Source organism: Mesoplodon mirus (genome assembly GCF_964341445.2).
Source record: "Mesoplodon mirus genome assembly, chromosome: 1".
Lineage (NCBI taxonomy): Eukaryota > Metazoa > Chordata > Mammalia > Artiodactyla > Ziphiidae > Mesoplodon > Mesoplodon mirus.
In genome coordinates this window covers 211,432,654-211,454,450 of record NC_138976.1, presented here as the reverse complement: position 1 = coordinate 211,454,450, position 21,797 = coordinate 211,432,654, and the positions used below count along the sequence as shown (strand labels likewise).

Here is a 21,797-nt window from a genome sequence, read left to right as displayed (position 1 = left end):
GAAAACTCTGGCAGTTCCTCAAAATGTTAATCATAGAAGTACAATTACCATATGATCCAGCAATTGCACTCCTAAGTGGAAATAAAAAAGGATATCCATAAAAATTTATACATGAATGTTCTAAGCAGCATTGTTCACAAGATCCAGAAAGTGGAAATGATCCAAATGTACATCAATAATGAACAGACAAAAAAAATCCAAACAATGGAATACTACTCAGTCATAAAAAACAAATGAAGTACTGATACATGCCACAACATAAAAGGATCTTGAAAACCAAATGCTAAGTGAAAGAAGCCATAAATAACCACATATGATTTCTTTATGTGAAATGTCCAAAGTAGAAAAATCTATTGAGACAGAAAGTAGATGATAAATGGGTCTTAGTCTGAGGGGAGAGGGAGTATTGAGAATGGGGAGACACTGCCAAAGAGAACAGGGTTTCTTTCTAGATTGATAAAAATGTTCTAAAATTGGATTGTGGTGATGGTTGCACAACTCTGTAAATATGCTAAAAATAATTGTACATTTTTAATTTTATATGTGAATTAATCTCAATAAAATGTTAATATACATCTATCTAAATATATAGCTTTATTGAGATAGAATTCACATGCCATAAAATATATGGAATTAAAGAATGTATTCTTTAAAACATGAGGAAAATGTGAAAGGAATCAACCTGTTTAAAAAAAAAAAAAGCATGTAGTAGGAAGATGAGCTAGCTGACCCCTGCAACAGGCCACCTGAGACATGATAGAGGCTTGGACAAGAGCAGTGTTGGTAAAGAAGAACATGGATAAAAATGGAAAGACTACAAAGGCACTTGGGAAGACCTGATGATAAGCCAGATGTGAATGATGAGGTAGGAGCAGGCATTAACAATAACGTGAATTATGCATTTGCTTGTTTGCTCTACTTCTACCAGAAGTTGGTATAAGGTTCACAAAAATGATCTTTAAAATGGGTCACAATTATGAGTAGAAGCCTGCAAGACTGGGAGAAGGTTGGTAGGGAGAAGGGAGAGGTCATTCCAGAAGGTGGGTGCAAAAGCACAGACACATAAGAGCAAGAAAAGGTAAAGCTTAGGTGCAGCAGAAGGGAGATGGATGGTCTGTAAAGGCCTGCGGCTGGGAGGGCTTGTAGGCATTAGAGACCACTAGAGGTTTTTAACTGAACAGAGATGTGATTCTTGCTTGGCCTTGAAAAAATAACCCCAGCACCAGTGCAAAGAAAAAACTGGGAAGGAGAATGACTGGAGACGAGTTGACCTATAAAGGCAGCCACTGCAGGAAACCAGGAGAGACCTCTGTAAACCATGACCGGGACTGCTGCTCTGAAACCCTGAGTAGGCTGGACAACAATGCAAGAAATAACGACTAAAGAAACTTGGTTGTCTAACTGTGCTTCCACAACAAATTACAAATATGGAACCCAAACAATGAGTACCGATCGATGTATTCTGCATTTACCCACCTCCACCAGCCTAAAGACGCCTACAGGGCAGAGAGCAGTCTGGGGCTCCTCTGACCCAGTGGAGTTGTCATATTCCCTGCAGGCTGCTAAGAGCACCAAATTTTGGACTCGCCTCTAATAAGCAAAGGCACCAGGGAGATTCCTTCACCTGCACCAGCCTTGAACTCATGTTTTTCTTTGCACTGCTTATTGCTTGTTTGACAGTAAAGCAAAGCAAAGCAAAGCATATATAACGTTAAACAAAACTGAGTTGTCACCTTGCCAATCCTGAAAGGAAGTGGGTCAATTTTCTTAAGAACCCATATTCCCTAATAGCTGATTTTTACATTTCAAGGGACAAAACATTCTGAATTTATCAAATTGACTTATATTGATTTCTTTTCCTTGACCCATTTGAAACCTAACTGAAGGACTTTCCAGACATTTTCTAAAAATTTACTTTCAATGTGCCTTCATTTAGGTCAAAAAAATACAGAATATGGTGCACCTTACTAGCTGTACCTACAATGCGTTTGTATCTAATGTACTGCTGGTTCACCTAATGTAACTGAAATGCTGGCAAACTAAGCTTACCCAAAAGATGGTAGCGTTCATGACTCTAATCACTCCAGTGCCAATCCACTTTCCAGCTGAATTTCTCAATATTCTTTCTGCCTGTCATGCCACTACAACTTGCCACACTTGCCTTATGCCATTTCCCCAAAACACCACACGTGTTCCCATGCCATGCCTTTCACCATGCTCTTGTCTGTATGAAATAATAAACAAATAAAAGAAATAACTCATCATACTCCAGAAGACCCCCTATGAGCTAGATCGATACTCAGTGAGCAATTTATATTACCCTCTCGTCTGATCTCCGCAGTAGGCATACAAAGTTGGTATTATTTTTACACAGAAGAAAATTGAAGCACAGAGAAGTTTGCCTAGGAACCCTCACTAATGTCACATTCCATTGCAAAGAATGCCTTGGACCCCTTTCATCTGGCAAAACCCTAACTTAACCCTCAGAATCCCCTTCTGGAGTCTTCCAATCTCCCCAGATATAGCTATCTTATGAACCTTGGGGGTACTACAGCCCTTTGCTCTCGCCAAGCCTTTAAAGTTAGCATAACCTTTTAATCACCACTATCTTCCTCGCTAGACTGGGTGCTGCTTAAAGACAGCAATCGCGACTTAACTCGTTTTGCACTTCTGCTTAACCGATTATAGGTGCTCAATAACTGCATGTCAAAATTCAATGACTACTCTTCTGGCAAACTGCTATTTCCACCTTTCATGATCCATTTAACTTCTCCCAACAAGGCAAGTGAAAGGAATTGAGCTTTAACAGCAATCCCACCGACTGGCACACATCCTCTATCACAACCCTTCCTCCCACTGTATTGTACTGCTAATGCATCTATCTCCTCCCAAGGAGGTAGCTCAAGGGCAAGATCAACATCATCCACAATTGTGTCTCCCAGGGCTTAGCAAGGGAATTGGAAGACCAAGAAAATGCTCAAAATTGTCTAACTGAACTGAAATAGTCCACAAAACTAACCTTCTAAGATAAAATGGGCAAGGGGAAAAATTGTTCCAGATGCACCGCTTTAAACTGAAGAAGACTCAGAGTAATAAGGTGCATTGTCAAGGCAGCTTCCAAAACTCTCCGCCTGACAGCTGAGTTGACAGAAAGGAATCACAGAGCAAGAACAAAATCTGGAAACAACTATCACACAGCCGGTTTAATGACCTTGGCTCGTCTAGAGAACGTAAGCCGCACTTCTGTCTTCGGCGCCGAGTAGGGCCACTTTTACAGGTAAGCTGCTCCGTAGGACACCTTTAGGCAAGGAGAGCACTACATAGCTGCAATGCTTGGGTGGGGGAGGGGAAGGGCCCCCAAGCCTCTCGGCGGACACTGACGTCAGCCCGGACACTCGACCTTGCAACCCCTTCCTAGGACCGGCGGCCGCCCGCGTCGCGCCCCTCACCTCGGTTCTCCTCCTCCAGATACCGCACCCGCAGCTCGTCCTCCTTCTTCACCTCAGAGCTGTAGCCCCTCCGCCAGGCCGCCCCCCCGGCCGCGGGTGTCCAGCCCCGAGCCCAGGTCGCCGGGCCGACCCGCGGGACCGTCCAGGAGCCGGACAGCCTCCACCCAGGGCCAAGCCGCGCACAGCAAGCGGCCACCAAGCGAGCGCGGCCGGCCTGCAAGGTGCCCAAGGCCCCCGGCGCCGCTGCCGCCGCCGCCGCCATGTTGACTGTTTACGGCGTGAGCCTGCGGCTGCTGCCCCGCCCCCGCCGCGCGCAGGCCAGCCCCCCGCACACCGCAGGGCCTGCCCAGGCCCCGCCCCCAGCTCGCTCCTCCCGGCCACGCCCCTAGAGCCTCCCTCTCGCGCCAGGCTCCGCCCCGAATCCTCGCCCCGCCCAACACCGATGACTGAGCGTTCCAGGTTCCACTTTCTCAGGACTCCCTTGCCTGACAGGAGGTGTAATCGCTTGTACAGCAAAGGCAGGGAGAAAGTAATTCTCCAAGGCTGTGGAATATTTTAGGGGGAACATAGTCTATAAGAACTCCCCGGAAAGAGTCGCCTCCCTACACTCCCTGGGCCATGCCCTGGGGTCATGAGTTAGCAGCAAAGGTGAACTAAAATGTTTGGTCTCAGGTTTGGCTGACAGGGTAGCAGCTCTGCGTGGGACTCCAGTTTACTCATATATATAAGGGCCAAGGGTTATCGGTTAAACATGCCTATAAACATACATGAGGCTTACCATACAGAGTTCAGGAAGGTAGTGAGAACAACCAATAAAAACAAGGGTCCTCAGCCCACCAACGCAAGCAGGTGGCACGGCCCGTCCCGGAGTCTAGTCCTAATCAGGAGCCACCATCTTAACAAAGAGGCTCAGCCAAACCTTATGCTGAGGTGGGATTTAGAGCATAGAGGCCCTTCCCTCAACCAGAAACGCAGAATATCAACTTAGAGTGTAGGTGGCCATCAGGGTGTAGGTGGCCATCAAAGCACACTGTATACAATTTTCTCCTACCTAGCTTTTATCAAATCTCAACGGAGAAAAGGCGTGTTTGGGAATATTGTTTGAAAAACATGCTGCTACGAGAATATTCCCACTGCCACACAAATTTCTGCTGTTGTGCACTGATTACATTTTTGAGTATTAAGCAAAACTTCCTCCAATGTTAGACCCTCAGCTTTATCCAAAATGAAAAGAAAAAGCCAGTTGGGTTCCATTTCTGTGTCTCCTGTGAGAACGTTGTTGAGGGCATCTTTTACTCTATCTTCTGTAAAGTGCCACTTGTGAAATCTCTTGAAGTTGAAGAAAAGGAAAAACTTTGCTTCCTCTTGTATCTTTCCCCTTTTCTTATAATCATGTTCACTTTTTCTGCTAAGAAACTCAGAATTCTATTTACAGTTCAACTACTGCAATAATTGCAATATTTATTTACTGTTTAAATATTTATTAAATATTAATTTAATATTTTTATTATTTAATCAATAGCTATTTAATTAAATATTTAATTACTGTTCCCTTGTATTAGTTGCTAATTGTTTTGGTATCTTTATGTTGGCTCATCAAGAGATTGTAAATTCAAATAAAGGAGTTACAGAACACTTGACACAGTACTATTTGAAATAATATAACCTCAGAAAATACTTGTGATTGATTAGGACAACTGCAGAAAGCTAATCATAGATTGTTTATGTTATATTAGAAATCGGAGTAAGAAGGATGGCCTATGGTTTTGATGAGCACAGAGCCAGTTGAGAAAACACCACTTAGGGACACTTGCTTCTTCCCTAAGTGTTGTGACTCTGATCTTTATTGAAAGGAGTCATGTGGATATGCCCATCTGTGAAGAAAATTGATTCTTGAAAGTTAGTGCAAATAACAAATATCACCATGACTGTGACAGCCTGTCGGGGGTGACAACTAATAGAGAATTGCCAAGTGTCAGGTCGGACATGGCTTTGGATCGTCTCTCCACAATTGCTTTGCTTTGAGACATCCATGAGTTATTTAAACACTCCATGCTTCCATGTCTTCATCTGCAAAATAGCTAGTATGATATCTATTTCACCTCAGAAATTCTTTAACTTCAATTTCTTCATCTATAGAATGGGAAGGATTATGCCCATTTTATAGGGTTGACAGCATAAGTATGTGTGAAAATTAATAAAAGGAAACTGCAACTAAAATAGGAGTCTGGAAGGCCTATGGAGGGAACTCTCACATCCTACGATTCATTGTCAATTACCCCAAGCATGAAGAGGACAATTACCCCAACAGGAAGCTGGTCAGTTACTTACCCCAGGAAGTAACCTGCGCTCCCAAACAGGAAGTACAACTACCTTACTACCACAGGGGAGGAAGGAAAACTTCCTTCTTGCCCAGCAACAAGCCCAGCCAATAGAAAACACCATAGCTCAGCCAATGAGGAGCCAGTGTCACCTGAACTTTTACTTTACTGCAATGAAATTTTATTTTTTCTTTGCTAATAACTTCTTTTCCTTGTCCCACCCTCCTTACTATAAAAGCCTTCTTTGTTGTGTAACCTCTCCAAGTAGCTCTTGGTTTGCTAGATTTCATAAAGCCAATTAGATCTTCAAATTTACTCAGTTAAATTTTGTTTTTTAATACGTTATGCCCATTTTATAGGGTTGATGGCATAAGTATGTAAAGCACTTGACATCAAGAAATGGGAACAGAATAGATAATGTTAATGACCATTTATCAACTTCCTTTTTAATCCATTCCAGACTTTAGATATGTTATTTAATGTCCAGAAAACTTCAAAGTTGGTATTGCTCTCTCAGTTTTGCAGATGAGTACACTGAGATTAAGTTACTTACCAAACCCTACAGCTAATAAGTCATGAAGCTGGAATTTGAACCCTGATATATCTGACCTCAGTCCCCATGTTCTTAATCACTGTTTTGCACAACCTCTCAATAAATCTTAAGGTGTCCAATAAAATTTAATTTCCTTTGGTTCCTTCTACTTTCCAGTAAAAGATGTGATCTGGGAACAATGAGTATCAGTTAGGAGAGGAAGGTAGGGCTGGTGTTTGCGGAATTCTATTACCACTACAATTGCTACCATTCGTTTACAGGATTTGGGATCTTGCCTCCAGCTAGCTCTCAGCTAACAGTCTTTTTATTCTGCCACATCCTGACATTTTTCTAATGCTTACTTCTATGTAATATTAAACGTGTGCAATACAGGATGACCAACACTGAGCTCCCGGAATACAGCCAACCCCCAGTGGCAGGAGCCATTCCTCCTAGAACACAGCTCTGTGCACAGAACACATAGGAGGGCATAGGTGTCACCAGTAAAAGGAAACACTTACCAACATGTGACCAACCACAAGTGGAGAGACAAAAATAGCTTAGCAAACACTATGTGAGGAACAAAGCAAAACTTCTGGGCTTTTTCAAAATGAGGGTATATTTTAAAACTGTCTTACCTGAAACAATCAACGAGAAAGTGGTATATCAGAGTATAGGCTGGACCACCCATGAATATGATGGCTTAAATAAGAGAGAATGTTAACCGTCCAGACATGGTAAAATGGCTCTGCCACCTTCGACATGGGACTTCACTTCTGGCTCTGGGTCTAGAGTAGCTGCTCCCTGCCACCAGCAAGACAGAAAAGATGAAGGGAGCACCCAATTCTATCAAGGCACCTGTTCCTTCTACTCACCTCCTGCAACCACACAGTCTCCACAGCAAAGGGGGCCCAAAAATATAACCTTGTGCTAGGCAGCCATATACCCAACTACAATTCTATTACTATAAAAGAGGGGCATTACAGATATTCTGGAGCACAATCTGCTACAGAGTCTTTTTTCTTTAATTTTTTTTTTTTTTGGCTGCATTGGGTAATCGTTGCTGTGTGTGGGCTTTCTCTAGTTGTGGCAAGCGAGGGCTACTCTTCATTGTGGTGTGCGGGTTTCTCATTGCGGTGGCTTCTCTTGTTTCGGAGCACGGGCTCTAGGCATGCGGGCTTCAGTAGTTGCGGTGCATAGGCTCAGCAATTGTGGCTTGCAGGCTCTAGAGCGCAGGCTCAATAGTTGTGGCACACAGGCTTAGTTGCTCCACGGCATGTGGGATCTTCCCGGACCAGGGATCGAACACTGGTAGGCGGGGATCAAACCCTGAGCCACCAGGGAAGTCCCTGCTACAGAGTCTTTTCATTTTTCACTTTTAAACCAAAACTTTCATGAATCCTAAGATAAAGATTCACAGCCCTAAAGTATGATAGGTTTCACAAGAAAGAGCCGGAACTACAAACTGAACACTGTCTTTCCACATAAGCTATCTCGGAGCAATTGCTAATTATATGTTTCAGAATTGAACGATAATATAAAAGACAAGTGTATGAAATTGTGTATACAGTTACAGTCATGTTAAATCTATGAGGATCTACGTATACAGTGACTCATGGGAACAATTGTAATCTACGTGTTCTATGATATAAAAATATGAGAAATTGTGCACATTGACAATGATCAGAAAATGATAGAAATATATACATATAATTGCATTCATGGTAAGAAATATATACATATAATTGTATTCATGGTAAGATAGTTGTCTGTGTAATTTTCTATAAAGCTTTTTAAGTATTAAATAGGCGTTTTAAATACTTGTAACTTTAATTTAAGGTACAGAGAATGGACAGGGTACATTTCAAGAAGGATACAAAGTTTTACTCATGCTTAGTCCCAAAATAAAAATTAAAACAACAGCCCCCTGAATTTCTTTGGATCTCTTTTTAATCCCCAGACTCTTGGAGGTTTTTGGTGAACCTCTCCCAAGGACATTGTCCCCAGAGAAAAAGTATGGCAGAGGACACCCTCTTTCATTCTGCCCTGAAGAGGTCTCCTTGACCAGACACCACACTCTATCCCCCACCAAGATTATGTAGGTCACATTTATAGGTGCCAAGTACAACCATGTGTACCTGTGAGTTCCTGAGACCTATGAGACAGAGAGTAGGTGTTGCATAGACATGGAAACTGAGGGTTTAAATTACTGAGAGTTACACAGTTATATGTTACACAGCTGAGACTCAAACACTTGACTCCAGAAACTGAGTTCTTAATTATTACCTTGTATTATCTACTTTTCCCAAATAATCATCAGGGCTTTACCCTACCCATCCCTACCCCCACTCCCATCTGTGGGGAATTTGGCCAATCCCTTCTTATCCTCTCATTTGGAAACTTCACGCTCTGCATTAGATCCTGTGTGATCATGATTTCCCAGATATTGCCTCTTCCGCCTGCCAACCCCATAATTGTCAATGGCATATGCACTCATACACACAAACAGACATACACAACAGACTCTGAAGATACATGCCATCATTGTCTAGGGATGGGGACATTGGGGGATGATAGCTAAAGAATATGTATGTGGCTTCTTTTGGAGGTGATGAATATGTTCTAAAATAGTGGTGATGGTAGCACAACTCTGAGAATATACTAAAAACCAATGAATTGTACATTTTGAATGGGTGAATTGTATGTGAATTATAGCTCAGTAAAAGCCGGGGTAGATTAGGACTCCTTAAAGACATGGCTGGTTCTATATCTGAGACAGAGAAAATACAAGGAGAGTCCAGAATATCTTCTTGTGCCAGCAAACAATGAGTTGCTCAAAGATTGGTGGATCTCCATCAGTGAAAGGACACAGCTTGAAAGGAATCCCACTGGCCAAATCTGGGACAACTACAGCATCAAAGGGAATAATGCCAGTAATGATACTAACATTTTGAATTTTTTTTAAGCCAATGAAAAACTAAGTAAATGGATGGCAGATGGTGGCTGCCAGTTTCTCACTCTTGGAGTGGTAGAATATAGATAAGCCAGGGGAGGTGCTAGAAAGATGTATGTGATAAGGGAATAGAGTTGGAGACATCAGTATAAACTCATATTTAGCTTAGTATAGATACAGATGGTTACATATAGAAATATTTAGAAAAGTTTATGTACATGGGTTAGTATACACACATATATTTCCTTGCTTTCTCAGCTGAGTTACTTAGAAGCAATGACATCCCAGTAGCAATGAGCACACTTAGTGCCCAGATCTTGGTTTCTAATACCATTCTTCAGTAAAAGTGGTCCCTGTTGAAATGGCTGATTCTAGGACTGGGATAGCATAGGAAATATACAAGATAAGCCTGAAGGATGTTGCCAATAGCCAAATCTGGATAGAAAGAAAGAAAGAGAGAGAGAGGAAGGAAGGAAGGAAGGAAGAAAGGGGTATAGGATTATAACTCAATATCCATGAATACTCACTGGTATAAATAAATAAATAAGGAGAGAAGAGACATATCACCCAAGCAAAAGAATTTCAAATAATTTATGTACATACTCTGCCCTCAAGGAGGGAGAACATTACTCTCCACTACTTAAGTGTTGGCTGCATGTAGTAACTTCCTTCCAAAAAGTACAGTATGGAAAGGGGAATAGAAAGACTAATTTTACAGTGGAGAAACCTGACAAACACCACCACAGCCAAGTGATCAAGATTAACATCAACAGCGATAAGCCATGTTGATAGTATGCATTCTTGATATGATATGATGAAAATGGCATCTTCCCTCCATGGTCTTCCTCCCAAAACCCATAACCACATTCTAATCATGATAAAAAATATCAGACAAATCCCAATTGAGGGACATTCTAGTAAATACCTAACCAATACTTCTTAAAACTGTCAAGATCGTCAAAAATAAGTCTGAGAAACTGTCACAACCAAGAGGAGCCTAAGGAGACATGACAGCTAAATGTAGTGTGGGATCCTGGCTGGATCCTGCAACAGAAAATGAACATTAGGTTAAAATTAAGGGAATCCAAATAAAGTGTAGACTTTAATTAACAATAACATGTCAATGCAGGTTCATTGGTTGTAACAAATATACCATACTAATGTAGGATGTGAATAATAGGAGAAACTGGGAGTAGGGTATATGGGAACTTTCTGTCCTACGCTCTCGATTTTTCTGTAAGTCTAAAACAGTTACAGAATTTTTTTTAAATTATTAAGACAAAATAAAAGATAGATGCCACAGTCCACCTGGACCCTAATTCAAAGCCAATGAGCCTGTGCTGCCCTGGACTGAGCTGGAAACCTGCCTTGGTCAACCGGTCATTGACGCTTCTGGAAGAACTCCATGCCTCTCAGCCAGCCTTCTCTACTAAGCCACCCGTTTGCCTTACCCTGCCCCTCAGATCCTTTGAAATTCCCTTCCTCCATCAAGGTCTCCCAGACAAACCCAGGGAACGTTTGAATAATAGTGCCTTCCCCACTGAGCCCTACATCTCTGCTTGGCTATGAGCATGTCTAGGATGAGAATTGGCAATAAAATTCTAAGATTTGAAGGCCAACACCATTGCTCTTTACCTCTTTTAGCCCTCAAAGTTATAGTGTCTCTCATTTACCTCTCAGCCAGGTAAAAAGGGTTCCCACTCTGTCAGAGTGTAACTGGAAAGCCGTGATTTAGCCCATCATCTTCAGGTCTTGGGGTTCTTGTGCCTTGTTCCTTATACACTTTTCAAGTAGGTAGGAGTTTATTCTGTCTTCTACATCAGTAAACGAGTCTAAAGAAGGTTTATTAGTCAGCGTGGGCTGCCATAGCAAATACCACAAACTGGGCTCGAAGTCCAAGATCAAGGTGTCAGCAGGTTTGGTCTCTCCTGAGGCCTCATTCCTTGGCTTACAGATGGTCATTTTCTAGCTATGTCCTCATACAGCCTCTCCTTTGTGTGTATGCTTCCTTGGTGTCTCTGCCTCTTCTCCTAAGGACAGCAGTCCTATTGAATTAGGGCCCCACTTTTATTATGTTATTAATCTTAATTACCCCTTTAAAGGCCATATATCCAAGTACAGTTTCATTAGAGGTTAGGGCTTCAACATATGAATTTGGGGAGGCACAATAGAGTCTATAACAGAGACTCTTCTTCCTCAGTTCCCTGTAACCAGCTCTGCTGACCTACGGCCCCTTAACCCAGCTCCATACCAGCCTCCGGATTTTAAGCTGAAGATATTTGAGATTCAACAGATGCAGAAAGAAGCTTTCTAAGAACTTCCTTTATCTGACTAAGCAGGAGCTGCTGAGAAATGAGGCTGTCATAAATCCCCTCTTGGAGGCGGGTCTACTCCCAAGAGAGAGACCAAGATAAACATACTGTAAATCCCTTCCTTGGGAAGTTTCACAGCCATGAAGAAGAAAAGACCACACACACCTGCTTAAACAAACATTATCAAAAATGTTCTTATCTTTGCTTTTGTTCTCCTTAAAACCCATCTGTCTTTCTTTTATTTATTTTAATTTATTTTTTTTTTTGCGGTACGTGGGCCTCTCACTGTTGTGGCCTCTCCCGTTGCGGAGCACAGGCTCCGGATGTGCAGGCTCAGCGGCCATGGCTCACGGGGCCAGCTGCTCCACGGCATGTGGGATCTTCCCAGACCGGGGCATGAACCGGTGTCCCCTGCATCGGCAGGCGGACTCTCAACAACTGCACCACCAGGGAAGCCCCATTTGTCTTTCTTAATGAGACTTTTTTGTTCTTCTCATAGAGGTCCCCTCCTTTTCCCCTTCTAAGTTAGGTCTACAGCCTCTAACTTTAACCATTTGGGGAGCTAGCTACTTCTTTTGTTGGTTCCTGTATGCACACACATAGAAATAAACCTTTTTTCTCCTATTGATATGTCTTTTGCCAGTTTAATTTGCAGGGCCCCAGGCACTGAAGCAAGAGGATAGGGGGCAAGTTTTTCTTCTCAAGCAGTGCCGCCAGCTCTCCCCTCTCATCCTCAGAGCAAGCGCAAGAGGAGGACACTGACACTCTCAGAGGAGTACTCTGGCTTGTAAACCAATTTGTCAAAGGTCAAAAAACTAGTAAGCTGCAGAGTCCTGTGCAAATCAGCACAAGGAATTTTGTCATAATGTCCTACCTCTCTATTCAAGTTCTCTTCTTTCCCCAGGACACCTAGCTATCCTCATTAATGTCCTTGTTATATTTAGGCAGGTGGCAGTGATAGTGGAGGCGCTGATAGCTTAATACTTTCAAAGAATAGGTATTAGCTAAGCTCTGGCCATTAGGGCTTTCAACAGCTTCAGAGGAAAACAACGGATGACAGTGCAGTTCATCTATCTTTTTGATTAGTGGCTATCCAGAAACAAACAAAAATTTAAAAAGCAACCAAACAGATACTACTTCTCAAGACTTTGTGGTACTGCTCTCATTGCACTGTCGTATCAGGGTCATAATGGTTTCTTCGTGGACAGAGAGGCCGTAAGGCAAGTAATATATATTCAGAGCCCTGTGTAGTGCTTCTGGGTGTCCCAACATTTGTGAGGATAGCCATCAAGCTTTTCAGAGGCCAAGTCTCCAGTATGTTAGAAGCAGATTTTTCTACCCTCAGAAAGTGTTTCTGAATCACACTTGTTCTTGTTATTTTCATTATACTAATGATATCTGAATACAAGCTTTCTGTAAGAAGTGATCAAAGCAAACAGAGGTTTGTGGTAATGAACTCACAACTGATATATATGTTTTGTTTTTTTAATCTGTTACTCGCATGACTGAAACCAAGGATCAGTACACCTTATTTTATAACTTTTAAAACATTTATATTTTCTCATCTGCCATACCGGGGTAAGAAGAGCCCACCTTTCCAGGTGACAAAGCATAAATGAGATAACTTACCTGAAAGACCTGCGTCATCGGCATTCAAAGTGCCTTTTCACTTCCCCCACAAAGATGCTGGTTACATGGTCAATACGTAGATAGGGCCGGGGACTACTTAAGCAGTTTTGAAGGATGAAAAGGCTACTTTGCCCCCGTGTCTCTTTTCTCATGCCTGTCATTATGCCAGCACTATTCCTTAGATTTAAGGGACTGGATATTAGAATTGGATACACTGAGTTTAAATCCTGTTTTTAACACTTTAACTGTAAACGTGTAACTCGGTGCGTATGTTGCAGGGGGGACACACCTTATTTTTCCTGATTGGGAAATGTTAACAGTTACAACGTCTGCTTCATAAAGTTCTTGGGGAGGACTAAATGGGATGGCACCCGTGAGGTTCTTAGCACTGAGCATGGTCCTTCTTTAATTACTAAATAAATATTAGTTATTATGATTAAGACACTGGCTGCCCTTGTTATAGCCATGCCATGGAACAGTAATATATTTTTAGTGAATAACACATTAGCTTGAATTATTTGATCAAATTAAGTAATTCACAGACACCTGGACTTCGAGATACTGGAATGGAACAAAGCTACACCCAGCAGAAGCACAGAGCATAGCCTGCTTTAAGTCAGAAGGCAAAACACAGGAAGTGGGCTTTTGGTTGGGTGGGGATTGGGGGAGCACTCAAACAGGGGTGGACAGATGCCACAAGCAAAGCACACTTTTGTCTTAATTTTTAACTATGGCCAGTTCTGCTGGTTGTCAGGATTTTGCTGCAGAGCAAGGAATCTCTAGGGTTTATTATTCTTCTGCCCATGTAAGAAAGTAAATTATACCTTCAAATGTTATAAACAAAAGACAGATACTTAAGGTGTGTCTCTTGTAGACAGCAAATAGTTGAGTTTTGCTTTCTTAAAATCTACTGTAACAATCTCTGACATCAAGTAGAATGTTTGCTCCACTTATATAATTTTTTTAATTAATTTATTTTATTTATTTATTTTTGGCTGTGTTGGGTCTTTGTTGCGGCGTGTGGCCTTTCTCTAGTTGTGGCGAGTGGGGGCTACTCTTCATTGCGATGCATGGGCTTCTCATTGCGGTGGCTTCTCTTATTGCAGAGCATGGGCCCTAGACGCACGGGCTTCAGTAGTTGCAGCACGCAGGCTCAGTAGTTGTGGCACACAGACTTAGTTGCTCCTCAGAATATGGGATCTTCCCATACCAGGGCTTGAAACCATGTCGCTTGCATTGGCAGGTGGATTCTTAACCACTGCGCCACCAGGGAAGCCACTCCATTTATATTTATTCTAACTATTGATATGGTTCGATTTAGGCCTCCCATATTGCTATTTGTTTTCTGTTTGTTGCATCTGATTTTACTCCACTGGTCTTGTTTTCCTGACTTCTTTTGGCTAATTGAATTTCTTAGAATTCCATTTAAATTTCCCTATTGGCTTTTTAACTGTACTTCTTTTTCCCCCTGAACAGTTACCTATGGATTACAATATACTTTCTTCATATAGTCTATTTAGAATTAATTTTGGGGCTTCCCTGGTGGCACAGTGGTTGAGAGTCCGCCTGCCGATGCAGGGGACATAGGTTCGTGCCCTGGTCCGGGAGGATCCCACATGCCGCGGAGCAGTTAGGCCCGTGAGCCATGGCCGCTGAGCCTGCACGTCCAGAGCCTGTGCTCCGCAACGGGAGAGGCCACAACAGTGAGAGGCCCGTGTATCGCCAAAAAAGGAAAAAAATTAAAAAGAATTAATTTTGTACTGTTTCAAATAAAATGTTTTAAAAAATCGCAACTATATAGGTCTCTTTATATCTTTACTCATCTTTTATGCCATAGTTGTCATACATATTACATCTATAACAAACACACAATACTTGTTACAATTTTTGCTTTATACAGCAATATGTATTTTAAAGAAATCAAGAGGAAAATAGTTTTTTATATTTTCCCCCATATTTATTATTTCTGGTACTCTTCATTCCATCCTGCAAATCAGAATTTCTACCTGGTATCATTTCCCTTTGACCTAAAGAACTTATCTGGCAATTCTTAAACTGTACATTTGCTAGTCATGAATACTTTCAGCTTTCCTTTATCTGAAAATGTCTTTATTTAAGCTTCACTTTTCAAGGACATTTTCACTGGATATAAAATTCTGGGTTGAGATTTTTTTTTTCCTTCAGCATTTTAAAAATGTAGTTCTTCTATCTTCTGGTTTTCATGTTTCTGATGAGAAACCCATTTTCTTTTGTTATTGTTCCCTGTACATAGTGTGTTATTCCTCTGACTGCTTTTAAGATTTTCTCTTTATCTTTTGCTTTTAGCAGTTTGACTACCATGCACCTAGGTATGGCTTTCTTTGTATTTATACTTGGGGCTCTCTGAGCAACTTGAATCTATAAATTTATGTCTTTCCATAATCTTTGAATGTTGGGCCATTTTTTACTTATATACTTCTCTCTGCCTCACTCTTTCTCTTTTTCTTGGATTCTAGCTACAAGTTTGTTAAACATTTTGATGTTGTCTCCTAGTTCTAAAGTCTTGTGCCTCTGTTCTTTTCCTTTAATCTTTTTTCTCTGTATTTTAGATTTGATAGTTTCTATGGATTTACCTTCCAGTTATTGACTTTTTCTTCTTTCCTTTCCAATCTGCTATTAAGCCCATCCAGTGAATTTTTTAAATTTCAGAACTGCATTTTTCAGTTCCATAATTTTCCATTTTGTTCTTTTGAGTAGTTTCTATTGCTGAGATTTCTTATTTGATCATTCATTTTGAACATATTTCCATTTAAGAATTTGAGCATTCTTTTGATAGCTGCTTTAAACTCATGGTCTGCTAATCAGAACATCTGGGTGGTCTTGAGGTCAGTCTTCATTGTTTATATTTTCTCTTCTGCAGCAGTTCTCAAAGTAAGGTTAGCAGACTCCTAAGGTTCCTAAGATGCTTTCCAGGGGTTTGAAAGGTCACAACTATTTTCCTAATGATACTAACATGTTATTTGCCTTCTTCAATATGTCAACATTTGCAATGATGGTACAAAAGCAGTTGTCAATAAAACTCCTAACATTTTAGAATGAATCAAGGTAGTGGCCCCAAGCTGTACTAGTGGCTAGTTATTTAAGAATTGCCTTGATGAAGCCAGATATACTATGACTTTCTTCAAATTTCTTCAAATCTCAACCTTTAAATACATGTCTTTTTTTTTTTTTTTTTTTTTTGCAGTACGTGGGCCTCTCACTGTTGTGGCCTCTCCTGTTGCAGAGCACAGGCTCCGGACGTGCAGGCTCAGTGGCCATGGCTCACAGTTCCAGCCGCTCCACGGCATGTGGGATCTTCCTGGAACGGGGTACGAACCCGTGTCCCCTGCATCAGCAGGCGGACCCTCAACCACTGTGCTACCAGGGAAACCCAAATACGTGTCTTTTTAATATTGTCTTTAACAAGATGTGAATCATGCATAAATCACTTTTGCTGCATAATGAAGCAGATCGAAAAAGTACTTGTGTGGTTGGTTGAGTTGTGAACAGAACTAGCTGATTCTTTCATGAAACACCATTTTTAGTTGAAAGGACAATGAGTAGACACACTGGTTATTCAGAATTCAGTATTTTCTAAAAAATGAATGAGAGTTTGTCACTTCAAGAAAATTGACAATATTTATTGCCCACAGTAAAATTTGAAATTTCAAGTGAAAATTGGAATTTTTAAAAACTTGTATCTACCATCATGGGAGTAAGAGTTTCCTGATATTTAAAGACTTGCCTAATGAGATCAGTAATGACGTTAATGACTGTGATTTTTAATATTGAACAATGAAATGAGTCAACATTTGAAAGGTCTGCATAACTTAATGAACCAGGATTTTACAAATGACCAAAGCTAATGTTGTAAAATCATGTGTGGATTAAAGATAAAAAAAAATACAATATAGAACAATGGATTTTAATATAATAGAACATGAAATTTAACAGACAATGATATAGTTTCAGATTCCACATTGCAACAAACCTTTGAGAAACTATCATTTATCAAATTTTAGTATAGTAGTAAAGAATATCCACAATTATCTGTGAAGGCTATTAAAATATTTCTATCTCTCCAACTATGTGAGGCCAGATTATCTTCATAATGTAAACCAAACTATAATATTGCAATAGATTGGATGCAGAAGCAAACATGAGAATCTTGCTATTCTTCTATCATCAGACATTAAAGAGATTTGAAAAAATATAAACAATGCCACTCTTTTCATTAATTGCTTTTATTTTGGAAAACAATTATTTTTCATGAAAATATGTTACTTATGTTGGCATGTATTGGATTTATTAAATAATAAATCCAATTTTTAAATAATTAATAAATTTTATAAATTGTCAACTTTGATTTTTAATGAGGTAATATCAATAGGTATAATATGCATAGTAAAACCCTGTTGAGGTCCTCAATAATTTTAAAAAGCACAAAGAGATCCTCAGACCAAAATGTCTGAGAAGCACTGCTTTTAGTATGGGTCACGTATCTCTGTTTCTTCATATATCTAATAATTCTGGATTATATTCTGGACATTGTGGTGATATATTATAGAGACTCTGGATTCTATCGTTGCTCTGAATAGCACTGATTATTTTGTTTTAGCAGGCGATTAACTTGTCTGAACACAAACTCTGCCTCTCCTGCCATGGACGGTAGCTGAGATCTCCTGTTAGTTCTTTTAGCCTGATCTGTGTTGCTTGGAGTCTGCCAAGCTCATGTACCATCCAGAGGGCAGCCAGAGATTTGGGCAGTGTTTACACAGATAATTTGGGGCATCTGCTCTGTAACTCTCTCCTTTCTGAGATTTCTCCCCTTAACTTTTAGCTTTTGTGGTTGCCCCAAACATTCTCCTCTGCTTCCTCAGCCAGTACATGTGCAGGTTTCTGAGTTTTATCCACCATACAAACTGAGGCTTGCCCTAGGCAGAAACACGTAAAAGCAGAAGAATAACCCAGTACTGTACCTTTCTTCTAAGTGTCAATTCCCCTCCAGTTTCTTTCTATTCTTACCTTTCCAGTGCCTTCAGTTACTTTTCTTCTGTGGGTTTTGTCGTTGTTGTTGTAGTAGTTGTTTGTTTGTTTTTGTCCAGAGGTTACAATTATTATCTGCAAGAAATTTGGTCCAATATGAGCTATTCTGCCATTACCAGAAACAGAATTCCAAACAAGAGGCAAAAAAAGACTCAATTGTACTTCTGAGAAAAAAAATGCTTCCTATGTTTCATATCAGAACACCTAAGATCTTTTAGCAAGTCACTTAGGAAATAGAGTCAGGAGGGAAGGGAAACTTTTCCTGTTCCTTTTGTATATACTCTACCCTTACGGTTTTAAAAAATCGTATTAATTTATTATTTGATAATTTTTAGATGTAAGGGAAGAAAAAAATGAAGTGAAATTTAAAAGACTTTGCAGAAACTAAGGTCACGTTTGCAGGTAGCAGCATGGTGATTGATTAAAAGTATGGTCTCTGGACTCAAACTAGATACGTTTCAGTCTCAGTGATGCCTCTTAGCAGTGTGTCCTTGAGAAATGGCGTTTCATATGTAAAATGAGAGAAATAATATTATTTGCTCTCTACAGTTGTTTGAAGATTAAATGAGATAATATATGTAAAGCACTTAAAGCACATTATAAAAGAGCATATTATAAAAATTCTATAAACCTTAGCTGTTATTATCACTTTTAAGATACAATAACTTTAGCATTGAACAATGATGTCTAAGAGAATATATATTGTGGTAGGAAAAAAAACATTAGGACCTCTGCTTATATTTTTACCTCTTCCTATAACTTTTATTTGTGTATGTTTATATGTATGCATACACACATGTATATATATATGTATGTATGTACATACACACAACAAGTTACACGTTTAAATTTTTTACCCTATTCCTAATGGTATGTGTGATCTTTTAAAAATTAGAGACTATTGGCTCAGAGATTTAACCAAAACACATATATATTTACATGTGTATATTTATAGCATTATATTTACAGCATATATTTACAGCATTTTCATTCGCAAAACGAAGTTTCTTTCATGCAGACCACAAAATATTTTCAAATCATTCGTTAATTATTTAAAGTTTGCCAGCCTGTAGTGTGGGATGAGAATATTCCCATTTTGGACCAAGGCCACAAAAGTCAGCGTGCTACATTTATCTGCAACCCCAACACTCAATGCAAGTTCCTGTTTCTAACCACCACACCAAGGGCAGTGTGTTGCCTGGGATGCTTAGTTTATGTTAAGCAACTGAATTTATCAATAATTCAGAAAATGAGACAGACTTTGTTTTGATCAGCAACTTTATTCTAAATGTGTCCTGTAGAAAAACCATACATGTCATCTCATCTGAAGTCATTTGATAATTATGTATCTCCAATATAGAAAACCCAGTTAAATTAAATTGGGCCTTGGGAGACATGAAAAAAAGAACTCTTGACTTTCAATCCCTGATAATCAGCAACAGTGCGGGACTTTCTGTGTTTGCCCACAAGTTTGTCATGTGTTACATTTGTGAAAGGCTACCACTCAGGAGGCTGGCCCAGAGTACCCACCGTGGTGGAGCCTCTGACTTTTTTCTAAGAAAATGGCAGTGGCTGTTGTTTAGGAGAAAAGGAAGACATCATCAACGTTTTGCTGGAAATAATAAATTAATCACATTGAAAGAGAAGGAGAAAACCCCAAGAATATCATACATATTACACACATTATTTTTTGAGACAATAGAGATGTCCCCTTCAAGTATTAGGTGCTTTGGGGTGTGGATCCTAAGGGAGGGGGTGGAGAGTCTGGAACCCCTTGTGACTGACATCAGTTCTGTGATAGTCAATCTACCAGAACCCAGCAAATACCCTGGAATCTTCTGGCCTTTGGAGTCAAAAGGCATTTTCAGCTCCAAAGAGAAAGCTGACTTGTTTCATAGTAAATATGAGAGTAAGAACATGTGTTTTTAACAAGCACACCACTGAGGTTATGCTACTGGTGCAGAAGTTTAATTACAGAAAATGTAATCCAGAGCCACATGTCAAATTTTGATAGTTGGGGCTGAGCGCTCTTCTTTTTCAAGTGTGTAGGCCAGGACTGAATTCTCAAGTACTTTGAAGACTGTCTGTGTCCTTTATGTATTCTCCCAGGATCAACACCCAATTACTGCTACATGGTAAGATCCAGGAGAACAGCGCCTTGTACATTTTATAGGCCGTGGTATCCCAAGGTTCACTACAATGCCTAATACAAATTAGATTCTTGATAATATTTGTTCTTTCTGTTGAACAAATAAAAATAAGGTCTATGGCTTTCCATGAAGTTACTTAGAGCTAGGATCAAACCCCCCAAAATTACTAATTAATTTTAGAAGTATCTCAAGATTCAGCATTTGATTTTTCAATTAGAATTGTAGAGCAGATAATATTAATCTGTTACTGCTGTACTAATCCTTATAGAATAAATAATTATATCATCATTTCTTCAGTCATATATTTTAAATACTTCATTCTTCAATGGGATCCATGAATTAAATGACAATATTTCAAGTTAAAGAACTTCTCTGAGTCTCATTTAAATAAAGTGAAAACCACCATTTCAAACAGGCAAGCATGGGCAAACTTCTCATTTTAAGATATTTTTAAGTTAAAAAAAATTCAATTTTTTAGTTTTAATATCACAGATTTGTTTACCTATAAGTATGTCTGACAACCTAAATTCTATGGTCAGTATATTCTTCTGAAAGTAATTTAATAATGTGATCTCTTATAATAAAACTGAATTACTCAGAAAGTTCTGCTAAAACTTTGTTGCTAGAAAATGCAACAACTAACCATCTCAACATTATGTATGCAAGCAGATCATGGGGCTCCAGTACCCAGGTACAGATGGGTCCCACATTCAAGAGCTCCAAGCAGATCAGAACACCACTTATTAATATTAAGAATGTCTTTCTACTCTCAATATTGGGTGACTTTGCAAAACTGATGGGCAATTCACACCTTATGTCAGTAGTTCTCAGCCATAGCTGAACATAAGAATTACCTAGGAAGCTTTAAAAGAAAAAAAAAAGCATAAGACACATGACATCTCTTTCTAGATAGAAAGAGTCCTAGAAATCCTAACTGTCCCTTAGGAAGTCTGTTTGTTACCTGGTACCATTTTCTACTGAGTTTTTTTTGTTGTTGTTGCCAGTTGTAGAAAACTCATTTTTTGATTTATAGTTTATGAAACCACCTGTGGGTGATAATACTGAATAGCTCTGATTAGTTGATGGTATTTAGATCAGAATGTAGAAGAGTGGAAGCCTCTATTGGGGTATATCTAGCCAATAATGATCCAGAGAGAAGAAACTTGCAATCAATGAGGATACTGACAAATGTCCAGGACCTTTAATTTTTTCATGAAGTATGTATTATAGTTGTTACCAAATTACAACGGTTTTGTGTCTAAATAAAAGCATCAATTTTTGAACAGTTTTGCCTCAATCATTATACATGAATCCAAGTATGTTCTATTCAACCTGAAAAGTAAACAATTACTAAAACATATTGATAACGTTTTATCACCACATAATT

General features: G+C 39.7%; 1 protein-coding gene across 2 annotated transcripts in view; it reads right to left on the bottom strand.

The window, feature by feature from the left end:
- Positions 1-3,779, bottom strand: part of AUH (AU RNA binding methylglutaconyl-CoA hydratase) — a 165,184-nt gene extending 161,405 nt beyond the window's left edge. The window contains exon 1 of one of the 2 annotated variants that reach the window (XM_082620281.1): positions 3,450-3,779. In XM_082620281.1, coding sequence (XP_082476407.1) covers positions 3,450-3,711 — 262 coding nt within the window. In that variant the 5' untranslated portion in view covers positions 3,712-3,779. The remainder of the gene's footprint in view (positions 1-3,449) is intronic. The other variant, XM_082620280.1, reaches the window with a different exon arrangement.
- Positions 3,780-21,797: the final 18,018 nt, after the last annotated feature.